This window comes from Sparus aurata, chromosome 6 (genome assembly GCF_900880675.1).
Source record: "Sparus aurata chromosome 6, fSpaAur1.1, whole genome shotgun sequence".
In the NCBI taxonomy this organism is placed as follows: Eukaryota; Metazoa; Chordata; class Actinopteri; order Spariformes; family Sparidae; genus Sparus; species Sparus aurata.
The window spans coordinates 24,501,791-24,524,144 of record NC_044192.1 but is presented as its reverse complement, the minus strand read 5'-3'; the positions used below and the strand labels follow the sequence as shown (position 1 = coordinate 24,524,144).

Below are 22,354 nucleotides of genomic sequence, written 5' to 3'. Positions count from 1 at the left end.
AGAATTGTTTTCTACAGCAGGACTTGCCAACATATGTTATAGTGCACGAAACTACAGTGTCCACAAAAAAATACATGTCGGATTTATTAGAAACAATTCAAAAGTAATTATCTGCAATGCATTATTCTACATTACATTATTTTGTTAAGAAATTACAACACAGCAGTATTGAGATCTAGTGTCTTCACCGATACAGCATATGTAAAACAATTATTGAAATTCTGTCTATTATAAATAAACATGAACATCCACTACAGAAAATAAAAAGACATGGAGTGCTTTAACATAACAAAAAACGTTTTGCATAGCTATTCTGATTACAGGAATAATTTCAAATTCTATGTTTGATGAATGAGGTAAAAAAAAAATTTTTTTACAAAATTTACAAGATTGCATGCAGAACTGTATAACTGCAATACCATGACAAAACCTGGATGCATAAATTATAGTTTGTGTGCAATTATGGAGGGAGAAAGTGGGATTTTTTGAAAGAAAGTACATTCACAAACAATAATATCCACTTTAAAACAAACATTTCTCCTAAAGACTTAGTTTCCTGCTCCACAAGATCCATCAAAATGCTTGCGTCTTTAAGTTCTCACAAGTGATGTCATGGAAATGCAAATATACTCCCTTATATACAGCATTTTCTCTAAACCTGGAAGGCAATATCCTCAAAGAATTTCAGCTGCCTCACCATCACAGCATAAGCATGGTACTTTTCTTCTCCCATCTGGTCACGAAGGTACAGCTGCAGTAAGAATAAAAAGGATGTTAACTGTGACTAAGTACAGTCAAATTGAACTCAGTACAAACTAGGTTTTGCAGATAAATTGGTTCCACAGTGCATGAACAAGGTAATCTATTCCAAAGGTGCGATTGAAAGGAACATCATAGAAGTTGATCCAAAAGTTAACTTTTTTTTTCTTTACTAAATTTAATCTAATTTACTTTATTGAATTATTCTCATTGGGCCTTTATCTCTGCATTTATATATGGCAGAATTTTAACAAAACATTATTAAACAATTGCAGTGACCACATTGACCAATGCCACAGAAAATCACTGCACCATTTCTTTCTGTAACTTGCTTACCTGGTTTACACATGTGACTTCGATTTTACTTCATGGTGTAAAAGTACACAATGTATTTAATTTAAGGAACCACATTCTAAATGTCTAAACATTTGCAAAGCACTATATACACATAAACAAACCAAACATATAATTTCCTAATCAGCTATTTTGCTGCTTATCCTGAGCAAGTGTTATGAGTATGACTATTGTATAATAAGGTGTGATGTGTTTCTGTTCTCTCAAGTCATACTTCTCGTTTGGTTTCATCCTCCTCTTCCATGATTTCCAGCACTCTGTCCAGCATCTTCACCCCCAGGCCCTTCACCACATCAGTCCTGAGTTGTTCTATGGCTCTCCTTATCTTGGCTGGACCAGAAGTGGAGCCTTTTAAAGAGACATGCTGGTTAAACACTAGGAAGCTCAAGAATGTCAGACTGATGACAATAGAGTTCATATCTAACCTGTTGGTATTTCACCGAGTGACAGGCTCTCTGCTTCCTCTCGAGCCTTCCCATGAAGCACCAGGGTGTCCCTGTACCTCCTGTTCAATTTAAATTCTGGCAGTGCAGTAGAGCCAAATCTTCTTCCATCACACACACCGTCTCCAATCTCCATTCTTAAAGTTTGGGTCATCATATGGACTAAATCCTGCATGTCACTGGATTCTGTCTTCCTGCAGATGACCAATAAAATCATGGATTACACAACTAATTTACCCAAGGATTGTGAATCAATGTGTTAACATAGACCTTACACAGCTAATTAACGAATAGCAGTATGGTGTCTGAGTTGAGATATGTTTCTTGCTCTCACCTTTCTCTGCTGTCTCCCTCTGAACGCTCTGTGGAACTTGTGGATGAGTTGTACTCATCTTCATCTGACCTTCGCTCTGGCAGCTTATCCTGCTGTAAGGAAACACATCCCACTGCAGTTTTGAAACAGATTTCTGTTTTAAATTCACTGTATAATTAGATCAAATTCGCCACATATGGCACATCTATTTTTTGTCATACTAGGAGACATCCAAAAAGTGCATTGCCTTTTTAATGACCTTACAAAGTCCAATCAAATTTCATAGAAACAGGGTGTCAGTACCTTACTGTTGGTCTCAATAATATTGTCTGAAACAGATCTGATAACCGGGACATTGTAGTGCTCATCTGTGGTGGATGTGACATCATAAGATGCCCTTCTCACAACACTAACACCTGTGAAAGGAGCATCATCACAAATAAATAAATAAATAAACAATATTTTTTTTTCTTTATTCAAGCATCCTATCTTTAGCTTAGCTGTTTCTTGTTAAAGGTCCAACTGACATGTTCTGGTGTCGGGACAGTTAAGACAAAAGTACCTGGTTGGCTGGCACACTCCTGGGACTGCCTCAGTCTTCTCCTCTCTCTGGCAGACAAAGGACGATCCTGGATATCAAATTTAACCCCATTTTACTTACAACTGCTGGTTTCAACAAGAATACACTAATATAGCAAAACCATAAGCCATGAGCACAAAAAAGTGTTGTTCAACACCGTTCCCTAAAACTGAACAAACTATGACCTTACCTGATTTCAACTTACAAAATGTTTATACAGCTTTTTATTTTACCAACATACAACATTACAGCTTTGTAGTAATGAGGCTATATACTGTGGGGGAGAATTGTCACCTGTGGCAGTGGTAAGAGTCCGTCCTTACAGGAACTAACTGATGTGGAGGTTGCAGCTACACCCGTCCTCTTGCTCTCTGTGCTCCTCCTGCTCCTCTTCTTCCCCTCCACGGCAGTGCTCTCAACCGGAGGAGGAGGTAAAGGTCTAGGAGCAGCCACCTTGGACTAACGGAAGGCAAAACAATGAACTGATTAAAATTAAGATAAAAAATATAAAATAATTTTAGAAACATCACTGTCTGTATCTTTACCTTGTCCTGATCTCCATGTGTCCGACTTATGTCCCTCTTGCTGTGCTGCTGTGATACAGATGGCTCTGATGAACGGATGCATGGAGTGGTAGGACAGTGCTTACTGGCTGGTGAGGGAGAATCCTCCTGAACAGGCTCCTAAACAGACACAAGTACACTTTTTCCACTGTGGCAGAATATAAGAAAAACTTCCTGTGCCATGTGCCATTGGTTGTTGCTGTGCTGCGCAATCAGGTTATGGGTTTTACTCTGGCAAGAGTTCACAGAGTGAATACAACAATGTTAATGCTCACCAGTGTTGGAGGGAATGGTTCTAACAGCTTTTCAGTAGATTCTAGGTTTTCCTGGAAACACATTAACACACGTAAACAAATATTTCATATGAAAACACCAGAACAATGCTGTATTACTATAAGCACTTACTTGGATGTATGAGGTATGTTGTTGTGTTGGAGCTCCCTTGAGAAGGGTAAGCGTGTCATCTTCATTGTCTATAGTCACATCCAAACTCACTCCGATATTTTCATTATTGGATTTGGGTACAGTTTTCCTCTCGGGAATGGAAAAATCAGCCTTTCTCTCCACTTCTAGGTTTGTGTTCTGCATGTTAGCCTCTTTAAGTAACTCCATGGTATCCTCCTTATCATCCACCACTGACATCTGTTCCTCCCCACAGACAACGGAAAATGTATCCCGAGGGTTTGGCCTGGCCTGTTGGTGGATGTCCAATAATCCATTGGATGCCCTCCTCTCGTCTGCTCCCCGACTGACAACACCTGATACAGACTTCAGAGAGGGCTTAACAGGGGAAGGAGGGGGCGAGGGATCTGGTTTCCCTCGTCCCCTGTTGTCTTTGTACACACTGTGAGTCACAGGTTCATTACCTGCCCGGTGGTGTGACACAATTGACTGAGGCCCCTGCACCTGTTTCTTCAGTAGGTCCTCATCCTCCTGTCGTTGAATATCAATATTAATGTTGCTAATGGTTGCCAGGGACACGAGGCTGGCTTTGAGGGCATCAGGAGAGGAGGGTTTGTGTGGCGGAGGTGTTTGGACTGGAGTGGATTCAATGATGCCATTCCAAACCTTATGTGGTTGAGATTTCTCTTCTTTCTGAGGAGGGCAAGAAAAAAAACAAAAGTCACAATAAACTCTCACAATGTCCCAACTTACATCAGCACAAGAGAAACCTGGGTAGACTGTTTAACTTTGCTTTCATCGTAGCGATCCAATGGACTTCTGTTAATACTTAACAGCTTAACATAACAAGGATAGATCTACACACCTACTGAGAATAAACCTATAATAGTGGAAGTTATTCAGGATTTGTTTAAGGCAATTTGAAAAAACATTGATTTAGTGTCATGTGATGATTAGAATGTTGTAGAATTTATGTTGATTCCGTGTCAGAAAATGTTCAATGTGGCTTAAATCAAACAACATTTGCAACATTAACTATTCTACAGTAAAAATATAAAAGCAATACGTTTTTACCGTATTTCTTACTATGACTAGGAAATAAAAAGTATGTTCATTCAGAAAGCAAAAAGAGGTGTCAATAAATAATTAAATGTCACAATCATACATGCTAATATTAACGTCAGCTGATGTTAATGCTGGCGTTAATGAGTTTTTTCCACTGACAGCAGCGCACTGCTAGCACTTATTATAAGCAGCACTGTTCATTGTTTGAGTCTTGCCAATGCAATACCATCCTTCCATCCATATCTATACAGCAAACAAATAACCATTTTATTCAAACAAACTAGTATGTAATAAAATGCAGTATAACACATGACAACAGGCAAAAAGTTCCCTTTCATTCTAAATCCTCTTTGCTGAGTATAATTGAAGATACCTGTATGTATCTTTACTTCATTATGAAGTAATATTATAACAAGAAAAACAAGAAAATCATAGGATGGTTTTTCAATAAATGACAACACAGTTTAGTAATCAATGACTGAAAAACATTGGGCTACAACTCGCAATTGCAAAAAATTTGGAACAATGTAAAGCATAAATAAAACAGTAATAATTTGATGATCCATTTTTACTCAATTTAAAACAGTACAAAGAAAAAATATTTAAAGGTGCACCTCATCAACTTGAATGATTTTACAGAATATGTTTATTCTGAATTTGAGATATTTTTCAAGCAACTTGAGATAGGGCAACGGAAGACTATGAATGTTGTGAAATGCACAAAAACAGCCTGTTGAAACTTTCCACAGGTGAAGGTTAATTGGAAACAAGTGATAGTATCCTGATGGTGCACAATAGGGGCAGCCTGGCTCAGTTGCTCCCGAGCATGTGAACAAGCACTAAGCAAGGGTGTGATGAAGTGTTCTTTAAACGCACCTGACACCGTTTTCTTTAAACACATGTTGTACACAGCCTCTAAACCTTTTTGGGTTGGGATATAATATCATAATATAACAAAGTTGTCTGTGTTTTAACTGTCATGCTATTCTGCAGTGACTCACCCGTTTCATTCTGGCTAGAGGTTCAGACTGGGGACTCCTGTCAGGTTTTGGCTGAGATGACACCACAGACGATGCCCTGTTAGCCTTACAATCACCACTGCCACCCACAGCTTTCTTTCTTGACTTGGCAGTTTTTCTAGTGAGAACCATAACAAACAGATGTTAAAAATGTTTTCAATTTAGTTAGCATTAGCAACTCACTGTGGCCGAAGAGTAACAAAAATGGAGGATTAGATTTGAATATCCGACCGTGTAAGATTATTAAAATGAAGTATACAATGAAAGAAATGTCAGCAAAAGACAAACAAATGGAGTTGTTGTATGAAATAAACAGCCTTAAAGCCATTAGAAATAATGACAAAGCAGTCAGGGCCACCTACTCTTTAGTGGCCTCAAGGAACATGGCGATTTGTCGTTTGATGTAGGGCTGCCGGAGGATAAGTTTAACATCAGGCCTGTCTTCAGGTCTCTTACACAGCATGCTCTTGATTAGATCTCCCAGCTGGGGATCGTACCTACTGGGCATCTGTGGCAGCTGATGAGAAACCCAGAGAAAAACATTATATATCATTGTGACAGTATTTTTTTGGCCAGAAATTACAATTCTAGATTATCAGGATACAGAAAAATAACTCCCTGTATGAACTAGAAGGGAACCAATGTAATGTTTTTACTGTTATGTTTCTTTTTATGTATGTTTTTGCTATTCATTCCATTTTTACCTTTCTTCTCTCATCATTACAATCTTATTTGTGATTTAACATCTGATATTTTAGACCTAGTAAGTAGTCATTGCTCATTATGTCACAGAAATGTTACTGCTCAAAATGACCCTTTGTTACACATTACATTTGACCAAAAAATTACAACAAAAAACATTTCTGACCTCAACTTTGAATAATTAAATTCCTGATCAAGATGATTAAAGTTACCAGTCAACTACCTGACAGCTATGCTATCGGCGGCAAATAGGACAAGACTATTCCAAACTTTTGCTAACCTTTCCTCTCAGGAAATGACAAACAAACTTCACAACTCAGATCAATATTCAATAGTTTTGTCTGCAAAACAATGCCCTGGTGCAAAAGATCAAAACAATTTATTAAAAGTAAAAACATTCAGGGGTGCCCACTAGCTCAGTTGGTCTTTTTCCTCGCTGCAGCGGCCCAGGGTTCGAGTGCAACCTGCGGCCCTTTGCATCATGTCATTCCACCCTTTCTCATTCCATTTCCTGTCATCTCTCTCAACTGTCCTATCAATAAAGCCATGAAAGGCAAAACAATAATAAATAAATAAATAAGATGCAACATACCTTCCCTTCAACAATGCGATAGACCAGTGAGTTCATGTCCTTGGCATTGAAGGCATGTTTCAGGGTGGACATTTCATACACACAGCAACCCAGGGCCCATACATCTGACTGGAAAAAATAACAACCATATGTAAATCAGTCCTATGACAGCTCCTGAATAAAACTACACAGTGCAATTGCAGACAACCTAATCACCTTGTGGTTGTAGGGTTTATTAGAGAAGAGCTCTGGACTCATGTAGTAAGGGGTCCCTATGAGTGTGCTGGCCATATCATTCTGGTTCTCCAATACTCGTGCGATGCCAAGGTCCCCAACTTTGATGATGTTGGTCTTCGTCAGGAAGATGTTTTGTGTTTTAAGGTCCCGGTGAAGAATGTTCCTCTCATGGAGGTACTGCAAAGTAAAATGACAACAATAACTCCAGATGTCCTATAATCATATATATAAGTTACTTTTGACTCTCACATGGCCTTCACTTTCAATCTCACAGCATACCTGGAGGGCCATGGCTATCTGCACAAACCACTCCACCACCTGCCTCTCAGGTAAGAGCTCGCCCTTTTGCTGTTTGAGTCGATGATACAGGTCGCCGCCTTCACAGAAACCCATCACAATGTACAACTGGCAGTCATCTCCTTCCCATGACTCCCTGTATGTCACAATGTTAGGATGTCGCAGCTGGGACAGGAGCTGCGCCTCCTGCTCAGCAGCACGCCGCTCCCACTTGGAGGAGGTGATTAAATTCAGCTTCTTGATAACATACTGGAAAAAAAGCAGATTGCACAAATAATCTCTGTAAATTGGAAATGAAAGAAAACACATCATTCTATAATTGTGATCAAGAACCAAAATGCTAGGAACATAACATGACAATCACCATAGGACGAAGAAGCTGCAACCACATCACAAAGAACTGAACTCAGCTATAATTGTTTAATAACTGATGTAGACTCGGGATTTACAACCCTTGCCAAAGTTAGTGATCCACATATGAATTAGTACTTTTTAAGCCATGAAACACTGAGAGTCCTGCACCTGAAACTATTCTTGATGTTTGATGGCTTTAAAGGCAAAGTACAAATCTTCGTCTCCTGGAGGGTGATAACTCTCAACATGGTGTTCAGTAGTATAAATCACGTAGGTACAACAATGTTAAGTAGGTTAAATCTAATTGTCCCTGTAGTCTCAAACACAAGGAAACAGCTGGTTATTGTACTGCTGTAGCTAAAAAATAACAGCATACATTATGTTCCCTAATATATGACGTGAATGTTTCGTTATGGATGTGACAGTATTATTAGATTAGCTTCATAAATCTGAACATTATTGATGAGAGCGTAAACAAATCTGCTAGCCGACTATAGCTAACTTTAAGCTAGTTGAACTTTAGCGGGGTTTGGGAATGGCAAGCTAAAAACTGTCAACCGTTAACGCTATATGTTGGTTATTTTTAGCTCTTGTGTGATGTACTGAATTCCACACATATTTTCCGCCTCTCACCTGTTTTCGGTCTGATTTGTGTTTCACCAAATTCACCTCCCCGTAGCTCCCCTTCCCGACGACCCTGATGAAAATATAATTATTCATCATTCTTCAAAAGTCTTCATAACGCGACCCGAAACGCTGAAACGTCACTCTACAAGCACAGCGGTTTTATTTCGCCCCATACTCGAGCTGTAGGGGGATGAGACAACGATAACAAATCTGTGTGGGGAAACTTCGCACTAGTTAGCTCAGTGCCAGCGATGAGGTTTTGAAAACGCAGGAAATCAGCAGCAGTCGATAGTTTTTCGTCACTAGGCAACTGTCAGCTTACCGCCGACGATGGAGAGAGGGTCCGACCGGACACAAACACCGCTCCATCTACAGCACAGCGCCCCCCGGCGTGTGCAGGTACACACCGGTACTGATTCCGGCACTGCTTCACTGTCAGGGCGGTTTGAGGCAGTTTATTCTGATTTTACACATCTAAAAGCTCACATTTCAAATCTCTTTGTATTGCATATTTTCAAATATGTTATATAACATATAATATGTCATTAAGTTTTTTTCGTTTTATATTCTTTCACCCTCTTTTGGTGTGCTTTTTACTTCCTGAAATTGGGCAATACCAAAGTGATCTGTGTAAATAAATAAGAATAGTAAAGGCAGTAGTCTAATAATAGGACGGGTGTATTAAGAGATTTCTTTTAATTTTTTTTTACTACAATAACATAACACCTATGGGCACCTGAATCGTTGCGCAACACCCATTGCTAAGTTGTTACCGCCACACTTTGCTTGATTTCAAGCACATTGTTTTTGTGGATCTTACTGTTTGGGCCCTCACAATCCACTAGATGGAGCACCAGACCACTGCGAGCTGACACCGCACTGTTTCCCAGTAGCACGCACCTGGCAGCGAGAATGGAAATGGTAAAGTCACTTGTTTATGGTTTATCCCAGGCTTTATTTTGAGCATCATTACAAATAGATTAGTTAAAGTGGTTTGGTATTGATTTTGATTCAAAACAAAAATAAAATATAAAAAAAATAACTGCAGTCAAAGAAGAGTAAAAACAATAACAAAAATTGTAAAAAATCTAGAGTAAATCAAAGTAGGCCTAAAGAATACTATACTAGATACTAAATAGACGACAAGCAATAGAGACGTGGTAGATGTTAACCACGAAGCTGAAGCAGCAAGTTAAGCAAAACGTTAAGAAATCCCTCTCAGAGTCAAATCAAATTTGCCCTCTTTGATCAAACTGTAAGCTCTATTAAGTTGTCCACTACATCCACTAGCCTGCTGTCTTCTATCTATTTATTCTTATCTTATTTTATCTACTTATCTGTAAATAGTAGTTCTGTTTTTCACTTTTACCTTTCTTTGTGTGGCTTTATTGTCCTCTACCTCTACTTCGACCCATCATGTTCATGTGTTTAACTTCCCACAGACTTGGTCAACAAAGCGGATCCCGACTAACAGCGGGCGCCTTTATTCCACTGTCAGCACCACCAAGGCTGCAGCTCACCTCTCCGAGGCTTTCCATCCCCGGTACATTACGGTGCAGCGCAGGAGTCACGGGTGGAGGGAGGTGACCAATGCTGTCTCAGAACTGTTTACCTGTGCGCCACAGCTCGGGCTCCGATTGGTCAGATCGCCGTCCTGCCTGCGGTGACGTCAGGAGGAGCGCTGCTGGTGAGGTTGCCAAGTACAGATTCCGTGTGAGAGCGCTCCGAGTTGGAGAGAGACAGACGGACACTGGACACGGCTGCTGGACCTCACGCACCGGTACATTTCAGGTAGGAGTGACTGCTGCCGCACTGTCGTGACACAAAACTTTTATTTCTCAACCTCTTTCACGGAAGGCTTGGAGAGATGTTGGAGCGTGGTTTTCTTGCTAGGTCTCCTCCTGACAGGTCGTTTTTTTTTATCAGTTAGCTAACCTTAACTATCGCTTCATCGCAGTCGTTGGGGACTTTTCGCTCAGAGTACCTCCTGGAGGGAGATTTAACGACTTTAAAACCACGGCTATAAGTAGCTTCACAACAGGGGAGACGGCCGAAGTTGACAGCAGCCGACAGCGTCAGTTATGCATATGGTCAGTACTCCCAATCACATCAGCAGGACCTCTATGTAACTGAAGCTGCGGTTTCAAAGATCAGATACCGACATGGAATATGCGACTGAAGTGTCTTCTTCCAAGCAAACCAGTACAACTAGATGGCCCTTTGAATTAACATAATTTATCAAAGTCAAGCAGTATCAGTACAGTATCTACTAATGACTCTCTAGAAAGAGCCCTCATTGGTGTTATTATTATTCTTTACTGTAGAAATGGCGCGAAGGTTTTCACCATTAATATGCGGCGATGTGTAATCTTCCGCTGCTCGTTTCTCCTTCCCTCTTTCTGTTTCTGTCTCCCTTTCACTCTCAACTCTCTCCTCACACACACAAGCACACCTCCTCATCTCCTCTGCCTGTCTGTGGGATCTCGCCAGGAGAAGTCTGCTTATCAATTAATAAGCTCACTTTGAGAGGAGATTTGCTGTGCGTCATCGACACCAGCTGACCAATCAGACTGCTGTTTAGTAAATCTCCCAGTCCAGCCAATGGGTTGCATGGGGTTTCGAGGGCTAGGGGACCATGTAGTTTTGGGACAGGCACCATGGCAAGCAGCCGAGGGAGTGATGGTGATGAGTTGGTTGGTTCTCTGATACCTACGGTAGTGAATGTTGATGTCTCTGTTCATGCTTTTAAACATGTTGCTCTTGGCACAGAAGGAGAAAGCGCTCGCCCACCACTGCTGCATCGGTTCAACCGTTTTGACCCAGTGAATCATCTTTATTTGTTGTACTGAATGTGTGAATGGAGCATTGTTGTGCTGGCTCTAGCCTCGGTCGATGCTTACAGTTTTTTGCTGAGATTTCCAAAGAGACATTAAAGCCGTTAAGGTAAAAAAAAAAAAAGACCAAACGCATGGATCCAAAACCCTGGGTAACTGGATTTGATGTATTATTATTTTTTATTTTTTAAACTGCCCAGCTTTGGTCTTCAGGCCAGATTTCAGATTGATGCTCTCAAGGCATTAAAAGATCAGACATGTAGCTCCGCACCTGACCAAACTAAGCCCTAAAAGGAAGCAGTCGGATAAAAAACATTTCAAAAACAATTTGGCTTCCCGCGCAGTCAATCTGATTTAACAGGAATGCAGTCCTTCGGCACGAGCCTGCCAAAGCCTGTCCGTAAGTTGGCAGGACTGGAAATTCACCACTGTTTGGAGCCATCTATTGTCTGCTGGGATAACAAGTAAAACAAGTAAAGGCACCCAAAACTCAAAATTTAAAAGAAGTTATTTAATGTTGCTTGTTAGTTTGTTATGAACACATTTGTTGATAAGCGAGCCACCCAGTTTGGAGAAAATAAGTGGATCCTTCTCAAGTTTTAGTTCAACTCCAAATATCAGTTTTTAATATGTTTGTCTGTTTGATTCTGTCTGTGTGCATGTGTGTATGCAAGAGTTGCCAAAATGCTTTAACACCATTGCAGATAAAATTTCACACTCAAGCAACAAAACTTGTGCGTCATTTTGTCACATTTAACTGTGGTGGTGCGTATGTGTGTGTTTGTGTGTTTCTTCTGTCCACTGCACATCACAGGAATGGGAAACCAGTGAGTACAGCGACTCTCTTCTGTGTAAACCTTAAACAAGGGTGAATGCTGCATGTTACAAACTACTCAGGGAATGTCGTCATGGTATTGTGCATCTCCCTATCTCAAGCCTCTTCAATCCTGTTGCTTCGTGGGTCTTTGAACAGCATAATCTTCACCCGCCGACCAAACGTCATGTCATCAGTGGACATGGAGGGGCTGTTTTTGGCCCTCTACATGCTCATACGACACCTGCATGTGTCTCTCCCCTCTACTCTCCCAAGTTTTTCAAAATTTGCCCACATCTGCCCCTGCGTGTCTTAAACATGAACCTTATCCTGCTGTTTATAGCATTTGCCTGTTTGATAAACAGGCCCCCCTTGCTCAACTTGTCCTTAACGCTCCAATTGCTTGAAATGTGTCCTGTAAGTGAAGCTGCTTAATCCAGATGTTTGTGCCACTGGAGTGAAATCTAAGCGTTATGAAGGAGATTTAGGTGCATGTTGGTATTTCCTGGGTACACACACAGTTGCTACCTGTTAGATCTCTAAATGAACACAACCGGTGACAAGTAAGGTTGGTGCATTCTGACTTTGATGTTTAAATGACTTTGATGTTCGATATCACCCATTCTCGGTGCATGAATTAACATGAATCTCCATGAATCTCAATATGAGCAAGGTGAGATGCTACAAACAAGCAGTATGTGAGAGGTGCTTTCACTCCGTCTCTGACTTCAGTGTCTTCTCTTGTGCTGTGCAAGTTATTTTTAACCAAAAGGTTACTACTCTTTTAACAGGAGAACTGTGATGCCCTGCCTGAATAATGCAAGTTAGGGGACACAGCTGCAGATATTATCATTAGTTGTTGGTTCTATATAGGTAAGGCCGGTCAGTGTTTCCGAAAAGGCGGAGATAACGCAATCAGATGTCTTGTTTTGTCTCAAAGATATTCAGTTCATGGTCATGCAGAAGTAAATACACCAGAAAAAGAAATTAAGAAACTGAAATTCCTTGAAAAATTAAACAAGCAGTTATCCAAATAGTTGGTAATAAATTTAACTTCATAGGTGGTCAATAATCTGTCAATAGTTGGAGATCACTATTAATTTGAGTTAGAGAAAGTAAGCAATGTTCACATTTAAGAGGTTGTAATCATACATCTTATTTGTAATTATTGAATAATGAATCAATAACTGCTTGCATAATTATAAAGAAATATTTCTGTGTTGATCATGTTTCAGCACTACAGACTCGTCTACAGCGTCTTCTCCTCACAGTAACCAGACATAAGAAACTTAACAAAAATCACACTATTCTTCATACAAATGCTGTCATGTAATCTTTTGTATTTTCAAATTGGTACGCATCAACCTACTCCAGATCACTTTTGAATGAAAACATTGGAGGGGAAAAATCATGCTCTCTCTGTAATGGATCCTTAATTTCCACAGAAAGAGACTGGTGTCAAGTTGAAGATGTACTAAGGAATAGAGTTACAGTCTACACTATGTATTGTTTGTTTGTCCCCGACAGTAAGAAAAGACGACAGGAACAAAGGCCCTAAGATTTACCAGCAAACCTCTAACACGTTTGACTGGACTTCCTCTTACCACTTCCCCTGAGCACATTTACTTTGCATGCTGCTTTTTATTTTAGAAATACTTCCTTTTACTTGAGTTGCTTTAAATGGTATGCAAAATGCAGTGGGGGAAATGATGGTTGACTGAGATATTGTTTTAAATATACAGTTGTGAGTTTTGTTCCCAGTAGTTTTGGTTACATTGTTCAGCAAATTTACATCAGATAAAGGCAAAGTAGTGTCTCCAATCATGAACTGAAATTGGTCATGTGAATTAGTATGACATTTAAAATCATGGCCACGTGGCTGCTCTACTAATGAGTTGTACAGTATTGAATGTATACCTGTTAAGGTTATATTATATTTCACTGCTTCCTCTGTTTGATATGTGCTTCTAATTCATATCCAGTAACCACAAGCGGGATGCTTTCATGTTTTCTTTTTTACTAAACATAACGCACTTCAGCCAGCCATCAAATGATTCCCGCCTTAGCTGCACCTGCCATTAATCCCTAAAGCAATTTAAACTCTCAGATACCATAGCAGCTCCTTTAGGTTTCCATGACAACAGGTATGAAGCCGACTTCTGTCATTAGTGAAGGCAGCGAGAGGGCCACCACGCACGTGTGTGCATGAGAGAGAGAAAGAGAGCCTCTGTGTGCATCAATCAGTAACTGCAGTGAAATGTAGCTAGAAGAGGCCACATCCTATTAACGTTTATCCTGAGATAACAGCAGTGTCAAGTCTCACCAGTCTGTCTGTCGTTTAATGCCGCTCATACACACAATTTGGGATTTAAGTGAGGTGGCTGCACTGATAGGGAGATGATTAACCAAGCTATTATATTGTCTTTGGCAAAATGGCTCTTGTACTGTCGAGAACAATATGTTACATCATCTCATATAGATAGACTATGAAGTTGCCAGGCAGGCAGCAGGAACAGAGGAGGAGTGAGGCACGCTGATATGAACAGGGCTATTTTAGTCTTCCAGGTCCTGAGTTATAGACACTTTCTGGGTTTAGATGATGATATCAGTGACAGCAGGGTCCTCTGTGATCACTACCTCTCTTGAGAGTATGGTGAGGACAAACATCTGAATGTGAACTTCCCCTGAGAAATGAACAAGTGAGACAAAGGATTAACAATGTTGTTTTCCTTCTCTTATTCTTAAAGGTAGGAGTGTCTTATACTCTAACTCTGGGTATGATATTTGATTTGGCACAGGTTGTGAGGCTAATTCCCTAAAACGTGTGCATACACAAGCTCACTAAAAGCCCCTTTAAGAAAGACTGACATGTTATAGATTACAGGAGTGTATTGCTGCCACGGCAGAAAAAGAAACATGGATCAGTATCATGTTAGATTAGGAAAAGTTTATTGTTATAACTAGAGCCCGACTGAAAACTGGATTTTGGAAGTAGAAATTCAAATATTTACTCTGATGTAACCTACACAAATTTTTGCCAATGATCCCTCAAATGTGGGTATTAAACACTTTGGGCAAAAATATCCAACCATTTGTTAATTATAAATTATCCCAAGCATCCTTTTCTGCTTCATAGTTTTCATATCACATATCAGGCAACTCTAATACTGATATATCCATAACGTCAGGGTCACTCCTCACCACTGACATACATAGGGTCTTTCTTTCTACACCACATAACTTAGCTGTGTGCAGCTTCAGAAGCTTGAAACAAAGAAACTATCTGTTCGGAGGAAGCTAAATTAAGAAAACAGAAAAATGACAGCACGGATGAAAGAAACACAATAAGAGCTGTCTGGGGTATACTTGAAGTCATAGACTTAGACAGCAATAATCGCGTCACCAGAGTGAAACAGTTTACTTATTAACTTTATATAGATATTGGCCATGACTTTTAGCCCTTTCTACCATAAATTCCATGAGGCAGAAACACAGCCACACTGAAGTTGCAGATGCAGGATATGCCTAAACAACATTGACCTAGTAATTACCTGTGACAGTGTTTTCAGTTCAATGGATGAAATGCAGCCTAAACCATGTTCAATACCCCATGTCAAAGGATATGTTTTGTGTGTGAAAATTATATTAGAGAGGAAACAGGATTAACCACATTCTTAAGTCACCTAAGACACATGCAACTTGTCTGTTTTGTAACAGACTTTAAAAGTTTTTGCAATGTCATGTTTGTCAAGCTGGTTGTTCCATCCTTAGTAACTGGTAAGTTTATGAAAGTTTCTTGCCTTAACCTGTGAAGTACAAGTTTTCTTTCTGGCATCATGAAATTTCACTGTACTAAAGTTGTTCAAGTGTTTCTTATCATCATGTGACTTCTGGCTGCAGGAAGTGCTCTTCTCCAGTACACACCCACGGTGTGAATGCAAACCCTAGCCAAAAAAATACAGTACTTCACACACATAAATATCATAATGGTTGCACAGCAATGGGAACACCTAGTAGTTTAAGACATGGTTAATGTAAAGTACTCTGTTTAAAAGACAACCTCTGAATAAACCTGCCTTGCCGAACAATAGAATATATGTCAGATGTTTTTTTACATGCATTGCATACTTTTAGTGTGTCATCACAAGTGGCAAACACTGTAAGAAATATCTTTTATAATAGTCAGCCATATAAGAAAAGTGAGCAGCACTAGGTGCAGTATTGGGATGGATTCCAGGGATGAATGCACTTCAGCAGTTGGTATTAACAAGTGTTTCCTCCTTTCATTCTTCTTCACTAGTATTGTTTCTGACCGTAACAACAAGAAGATGCCGCTGGGTGATGATTGCCATGCCTGGAAAAAGAAGACCACAGATGTGAAGGATCAGTATGACTTCAAAGAGATCCTGGGAACGTAAGTGTGTCAGTGCCAGCAGCTAAAACCCCTTGTGTTTCAGCTATGTATGATGGCTATTTTATACTCTGCGAAACATTGCCACGCTTTGAATAGAGGATGTGTGTTTGATGCATTTTGTGCCTATTTGTTAACTGTGGTCTCAGATGGACAAAAGACATTTGCATTTGTTTTGTTTCTGATCCCGACGCTTTTGTATGGATTGAATGTTTTAAATCATCATACAAGTCTAGACTTGGGTGTTTTCTGTAAATGTATATCTGGTTTATGTGTATTTATGCTGGGCTGCTGCTGCTGCTGCTGTTCATGTTCCCAGATAAACAGCTCGATGCTTTGGTTGGAACATCAAAGGCTCTAATGTGAATCTGATGTGGTGCGGGCAGATCATGTACTGTATGTGGCCAGGTATTTAGTAACCATGTCAGGGCAAATCAAACGATAGCAGCAATGCTCTTTTCCTCTGGCCACTTTATGCATCTTTACCAGTTTGGTAATTTCATGGCTCCAAACAATTCTGCTAATGCCAAGGTCGGAGGAGAGGCACAGATGAGTATATATAAAACAGCTACTTTTGAGCTTTAGTTGAAACACACACAAGGGTTTCTTCAAATTCTTGTAAAACTCTGACATTTAAAAGCGTATTAAAACACAATATTTAAGCAAGTAAAACTTCTCGTGCTGGTCAACTATTTCCTGTAGAACAGGAGTTGTCTTCAGGATTTATCCTGAGCACTATCACACAGATCTGGTGACATTTTTCTTTTGGCATATCTCCAAACACACTTTCTCAGGCCAGTCAAGAGGATATATTTCAGTCAAGCAAACATTTTTTTAAAATAATTTTTTAGAGTGGTCATTGTGCATAGTCTGATGCAATTTAATACATCACCCCACAGTAAAGTTTCAGTAATGGATAAACACTGCAATATATCTTTGTGAAACTTCTACTGTTCACTTTTGTTGACTTTTGTTGAGTGTCATCAGAACTGAGTGTCACTGTTGATTTAACTCCCTGACACAGTGTCAACAGCCAGCCACAAAGCCTGATACTGAGAGCCTGCATGTAAATGAGTGTAGACAGAGCGTTAAAAACGGCTCTTAAGGAAATGCCATTCACTGTGAAACTGCACCACTAAATATACAGCCACGTGAATTACCTCAGAGTTGAGTCACCTCTGACACGAACATGATACGCTTCACAAAGATGAGGGTTATTGCTCGGCTGCAGTATTGGTTTCCAGTTAGATTGTAGTTGTACTTAACGTATTAGGAACTCTCAAGGACATGACTAAACCTGACTAATCAACTGTCATTTATAAACCCAAAGTGAAAGAGAGAGAGTTGAGAGAGCTCAGCACAGCTCGTTAGCTTAAGGAAACACATACAAATGGCCAGAACAAGAGCAAATAATAAAATTACCCAATTAAATTGATTCTGTAAGTAACTAATCCAGAGTGATGCTGTTTCTATGTTGAAAACATCAACTTCTTTTCAGTGTTTGTTAATGCAATTTAATGTCTTTTGTTTTTGATTATTAATGTTATTGTATGGTTGTGGCTGTGTTGAAACAACTTCATTCAAGGTCTTCGTGCTTATGTCGTTGAATCAGGCCAGGGTTCAGTAGTATGTTGCCAGAACTGTTTTAATCAGATGTTTGTTTTTATTTTTGAAATTCAAAGTTTTCATGTGTATTTGAGTATTTTCGATTTACCTAAAAATGAAAAATAGTGCCTCAGTTTATGAAAGTGCTCTCCTCGTTGCAAGACATCGGCAGGTTAAAGTCTGTATTAGCAGTTCTTCATGAGGGGGGTTGTTATACTGTGGAATACTGTGGGGGTAAACTGCCTTTTTTGTTTGATGAGTCTGTGCTGTTGGTTCAGGAGCACATGGTGGCATGTTTACTGCTTGTCATATGTAGAACCATATCTCACTGCTGAACCCCTCAAACAGGACTTATATGGAAGTCTATTCTTTATTTATGTAAGTGAGCAGGGATACCATGCTGGTAGCTATACAGTACACTTGTCCAAACCTAAATGTAATTCGGCAAATTGTCACAACACAGCATGTTTTCTATCCTCCTGAGTTCCTCCTCCCACAGTGAAATCTTTGGCCAGCTTTCCCAAATTGGCAGAAGCCATTGTGACCCAGAGAACAAATTTCTCGGAGAGAGCACAGCGGTTAAATGTAACATTTAATCCTACTTCTCTTTGTTACAAGATCCTTTATCACAGGTGCTGAGAGTCATGAGACTGGATGTTTATCCAAGGTGTCTTACTTAAGGCTCCTTTTACATACACCCACATCCTTGTTAGCCCAGGATGAAGTTGTGTTAACACTTACTGAATCAAGATGAAACGTAAGCTTGTTTTGTTAGTTTATTAAACCCTCCTAAGTCTCTTAGTCACGGATGTACAGAGGGTAAAAGAATGTCATAAGCACCTAATGAAAAGGACTTTACCTGATGGAACTTAACCATAGTTGCAAACGTTTCCACTGAAGTCAGTTATAACAGCTTGATGGCCACTTACCATCCCTCCTGTCTGCATCTCAATTGTAGACACTCTGAAAAGCCAAAATGTTAGTTATTTAAAACTTAATTCATTATTTTTCTCGCAACAAATGTGATTATGTACAGGTAAATTTAGCAATATCAATCCAAATTGAAGTTGTATAAGTATATAAGCACAGCTGATAGGTGCATACATAAAAATGTTTTACCTCCTTTCAAACCTCTCATTTATTCTCCAGCTGCCTCCAGTTTTGGTGCTGAGCTTGTTTATGGAGAGATCCTCCAGCTCACCGCATCACTCAGCTGTGTGCCACATTCATTTGCCATCGCTGGATTGTTGTCTTGGTAACAACAGGAAACACTTTCCATAATGAACTCAAACAGTCTCTATGGAAACAAAGTTTTTGATTTGCTATTAATAATCCCCCGACGGGTGCATATGTGAGCGTTGTGCAAGCGATAAACTCGGTCTTGGTTACAGGAAGAGACAGAAAAAATGACACGCTTGGAGACGTTTCTCTATAAATGTGCTTCTGTTTCTGGAGCCTCCCTACCCGCACATGCTACATATCATCTCATCAGCAAATCCAATGCCCATCATGAATCATAAAAAAGAAAGAAGCCTAACTTCAGATTTACTTGAACTAACACAAAACATTCAATTAGTACATACAGAATAACCTACACTGTATTTGAAAACAGCAGTATTTATGCGTTAAACAGTATTCTTTATGACAAATTGAGAGTGACTAATCACTTATTAGCCTCTGCACACAAAGTGCATGCATTTCACTGCATGTTAACATATAACAAATACACTATCCCAAATACTTCTTACATATGATATTTTCTTTGATAGTGTCTTTAGTGAAACGCAAATGATATTAGGGCGAGTGTAAACCGCATACCAGGGGCATGCCTAGGTTTGCACTGTGGATCTCCAGCTGCTGCCACATGTTTTTGTAATCAAAACAGATGGGTATTAATAATGCACAAACAGGCGACAGCACTTTCACCGCAATCAACTCAAATCCTCTTTAGCCTTCCTTCTTTTCTCATTTCTATTACTTATTTTAATCTATCCCCCATCCCTCTGTCTTCCTCCCTCTCTCTGTCTGGCTCTGTCCGTCCTCCCAGCCACAAAACCACAACCCTACTGTCAGAAATCCAGCTCCATTTTGGCTCCTTCTTCCTGACACCTGCTCTCTAACTGTTTCCTGGTTTCACACTGTGTTTTCTGTGGAACAGGGATCCCAGCATGTCCTGCCGCTCTTTAATTTTCAGGTGAAATTAAACCTTCATTATGCAGCAATCAGGACATACGACTTAGCATCAGAGTGAACCATTATTATCATCAAGATGACATAGAATAAAGTCAAATAACAATCTACTCTTTTAAAAGTGACACACTATCATCTGCAAAACCAAAACCAGCTTTTTTATACCATGCCGTGCATACACACATATAAATACACACACAAACCCACCCACCCATCCAGACTTTCTTGCTTGGAAAGAGTAAATTCCGTTGGCTTCCCCGGCGCTTCCCTTGGCACCATTTCAACTATTGACATACAAGGCACTCTTCAGCATATGTTGCTCGATGTGTCATTATTCAGAGCTGGCTGGTTATAGATTCATAGGACATGTATTTTGAAAATTGATATTGATATTTTCTGTTTAAATGCTGTAAATCTATTATTTCAGAACTATTTTTAGCATTGTACCACTTTCATTTTCCATGTTGCACAGCTCTACCAGCTCACAGGTCTATGGATTAAATATTATTCTGATAACATTGATGTAATGTTAAGATTCCTGAATCAACCAAGGGCACCTCAGTTTTATTTTTCGTTGTCTTATACTCAGCTGCCAGCTATACTACTACTGATGATGACAAACTGTACAGATGAGCCTTCTCTGACTTGTTCTCATGCCGAGAGCAGTGAGGGGGATTTCTCAGCATTTTCAGCCCAAAATACATTGCAGTACGCACGGACGGGGCATGGGAGGGAGGAAGTAGAGGGTAAGAGTAGGGGAGCGTGGTGTAATCATCTAAAAATCGTTAGGCCTGATGGATTGGCCCCTGCCTGTTCCTGTCGCTCATGTGGAACGGTGACCCAGTAGTCCCTGCTCTCGACGGTCGTATGATCAGCTGCTGGCCGTATTGATTTGGGAAGGGAGGAGCGTGTGCAAGAGAGAGAGGGTTCATAACAAAACACTTGTTTTGGCTATAGTTTTTCTGCGCTGTTGTTTTTGTGAGTGTGTGTATGTTCGTGAGGAGATGTGTTTGTGACTGAAGGTTGTTCTGTATATTGTTCTCTGCATCTATCAGTGAACACATGGCACCCTATACACATCTTCTCTTTTTACAAAGGCCTTCTTGCCAATGGCCTGTTATTTTTTATTTGACACGCTGATGATCCCTCATTAAAATGTTAATCAGGCATTTCTGCACATTAAACAAGTATGCTTAAATATGTTTGTATAGGCGGTGTCCTGTTAAAATCTTGTACACAGATTACTCATAGATTTTTATTTTCTGATACACAATTTGTACTCTGGGCTGGATCACAGTCTGGCAGTCAAAAGAGGAACCGTTTGCTCCACTTGTTCCCTCACACTTGCGCCTCTCTGCTACATTACCCAGGTTTTAACACTGATTTACCACTTTGTCTGAGGGCTCTCTGCTTCTGAGTGAAAAGGGTTCGATTACTCTACACTCTTTGCTGTGTGTGTGCGTTTGTGTGTGCAATTGTGCTTGCAGCTGCATTTGTGGAGTTGTGTGAAGAGAGTTGAGGCTTTGACTCTGCCTTAGTGTCAAATGCACTTGAATTAAATTATGACATGAACTGTTATTCGTAGGGGCCATGGAAAAGTCTTACAAAACTCCCAGTGTTGTGGGACTTGTTAGAGAAAATGCATAATGTGTTGTACAGTATTTGAGTCACTCTGACGTATAAGCAATTACTGTATATCTGATACCAATAAGATAAACCATACTTTTCCTTTAGATAGTGACTTTGAATCCCTATTGTTCAGCTTAATTTGCTCCATTGCTGTGATGTCTATCTTCCTGATTTCCAGATAGCAAGCAGGCAAAGCACGCTATGACCAATCATCCCTCAGACACCATATTTCAGTGTCAGCATGTACTTCTAAAACTTAGCGAGGAGGTGTAGACACAGAAATTGGTTCTTTGAGGGAATTTTAGCCCAGATCCACTATTCGGGGGCTATTTTTGTCGCTCTTTTATTATTCATTGTTTGTATGCTGAATAAAAATCAAATGAATTCAAAATGATGATTAACAAAGTAGTTCAGACAAAACGAAACAACCACCTTTATGGAGCAGATGAGTCTCCCAGCGTGAGAGCTGTCCCACCTCATCTATTTTTCATCTCTCTCTCTCCACGCTTCTCTTTTTCTGTCTCTCTCCCCATCATTACTACTTATTGTATTTATCCCATTCTGTTTCTTTTATATTATAATTTT

At 39.9% G+C, this 22,354-nt stretch overlaps 2 protein-coding genes across 4 annotated transcripts in view; one reads left to right on the top strand and one right to left on the bottom strand.

Annotated features, from left to right (window-relative positions):
* Positions 1 to 61: 61 nt before the first annotated feature.
* Positions 62 to 8,608, bottom strand: nek4 (NIMA-related kinase 4). Of its 2 annotated transcripts, none has more exons than XM_030419226.1 (16): positions 8,293 to 8,608; positions 7,288 to 7,554; positions 6,988 to 7,185; positions 6,793 to 6,900; positions 5,861 to 6,015; positions 5,481 to 5,616; positions 3,418 to 4,107; positions 3,288 to 3,338; positions 2,995 to 3,132; positions 2,744 to 2,908; positions 2,432 to 2,498; positions 2,173 to 2,285; positions 1,891 to 1,979; positions 1,539 to 1,750; positions 1,328 to 1,461; positions 62 to 751 (listed from the first exon to the last, which is right to left on the bottom strand). In XM_030419226.1, the coding sequence occupies exons 1-16, from the start codon at positions 8,380 to 8,382 to the stop codon at positions 653 to 655; spliced, it is 2,712 nt and encodes a 903-aa protein (XP_030275086.1). In that variant the 5' UTR covers positions 8,383 to 8,608; the 3' UTR covers positions 62 to 652. The 2 variants fall into 2 exon arrangements, with proteins under 2 accessions (XP_030275086.1, XP_030275084.1); XM_030419224.1 differs by having other exon boundaries at positions 1,891 to 1,982; positions 8,293 to 8,607.
* A 1,312-nt stretch (positions 8,609 to 9,920) lies between these two features.
* Positions 9,921 to 22,354, top strand: part of camk1b (calcium/calmodulin-dependent protein kinase Ib) — a 34,973-nt gene continuing 22,539 nt past the window's right edge. Inside the window, exons 1-3 of one of the 2 annotated variants that reach the window (XM_030420357.1) lie at positions 9,964 to 10,077; positions 11,935 to 11,947; positions 16,235 to 16,348. In XM_030420357.1, coding sequence (XP_030276217.1) covers positions 11,937 to 11,947; positions 16,235 to 16,348 — 125 coding nt within the window. In that variant the 5' untranslated portion in view covers positions 9,964 to 10,077; positions 11,935 to 11,936. Of the gene's footprint in view, positions 10,078 to 11,934; positions 11,948 to 16,234; positions 16,349 to 22,354 lie in introns of both variants that reach the window. The other variant, XM_030420358.1, reaches the window with a different exon arrangement.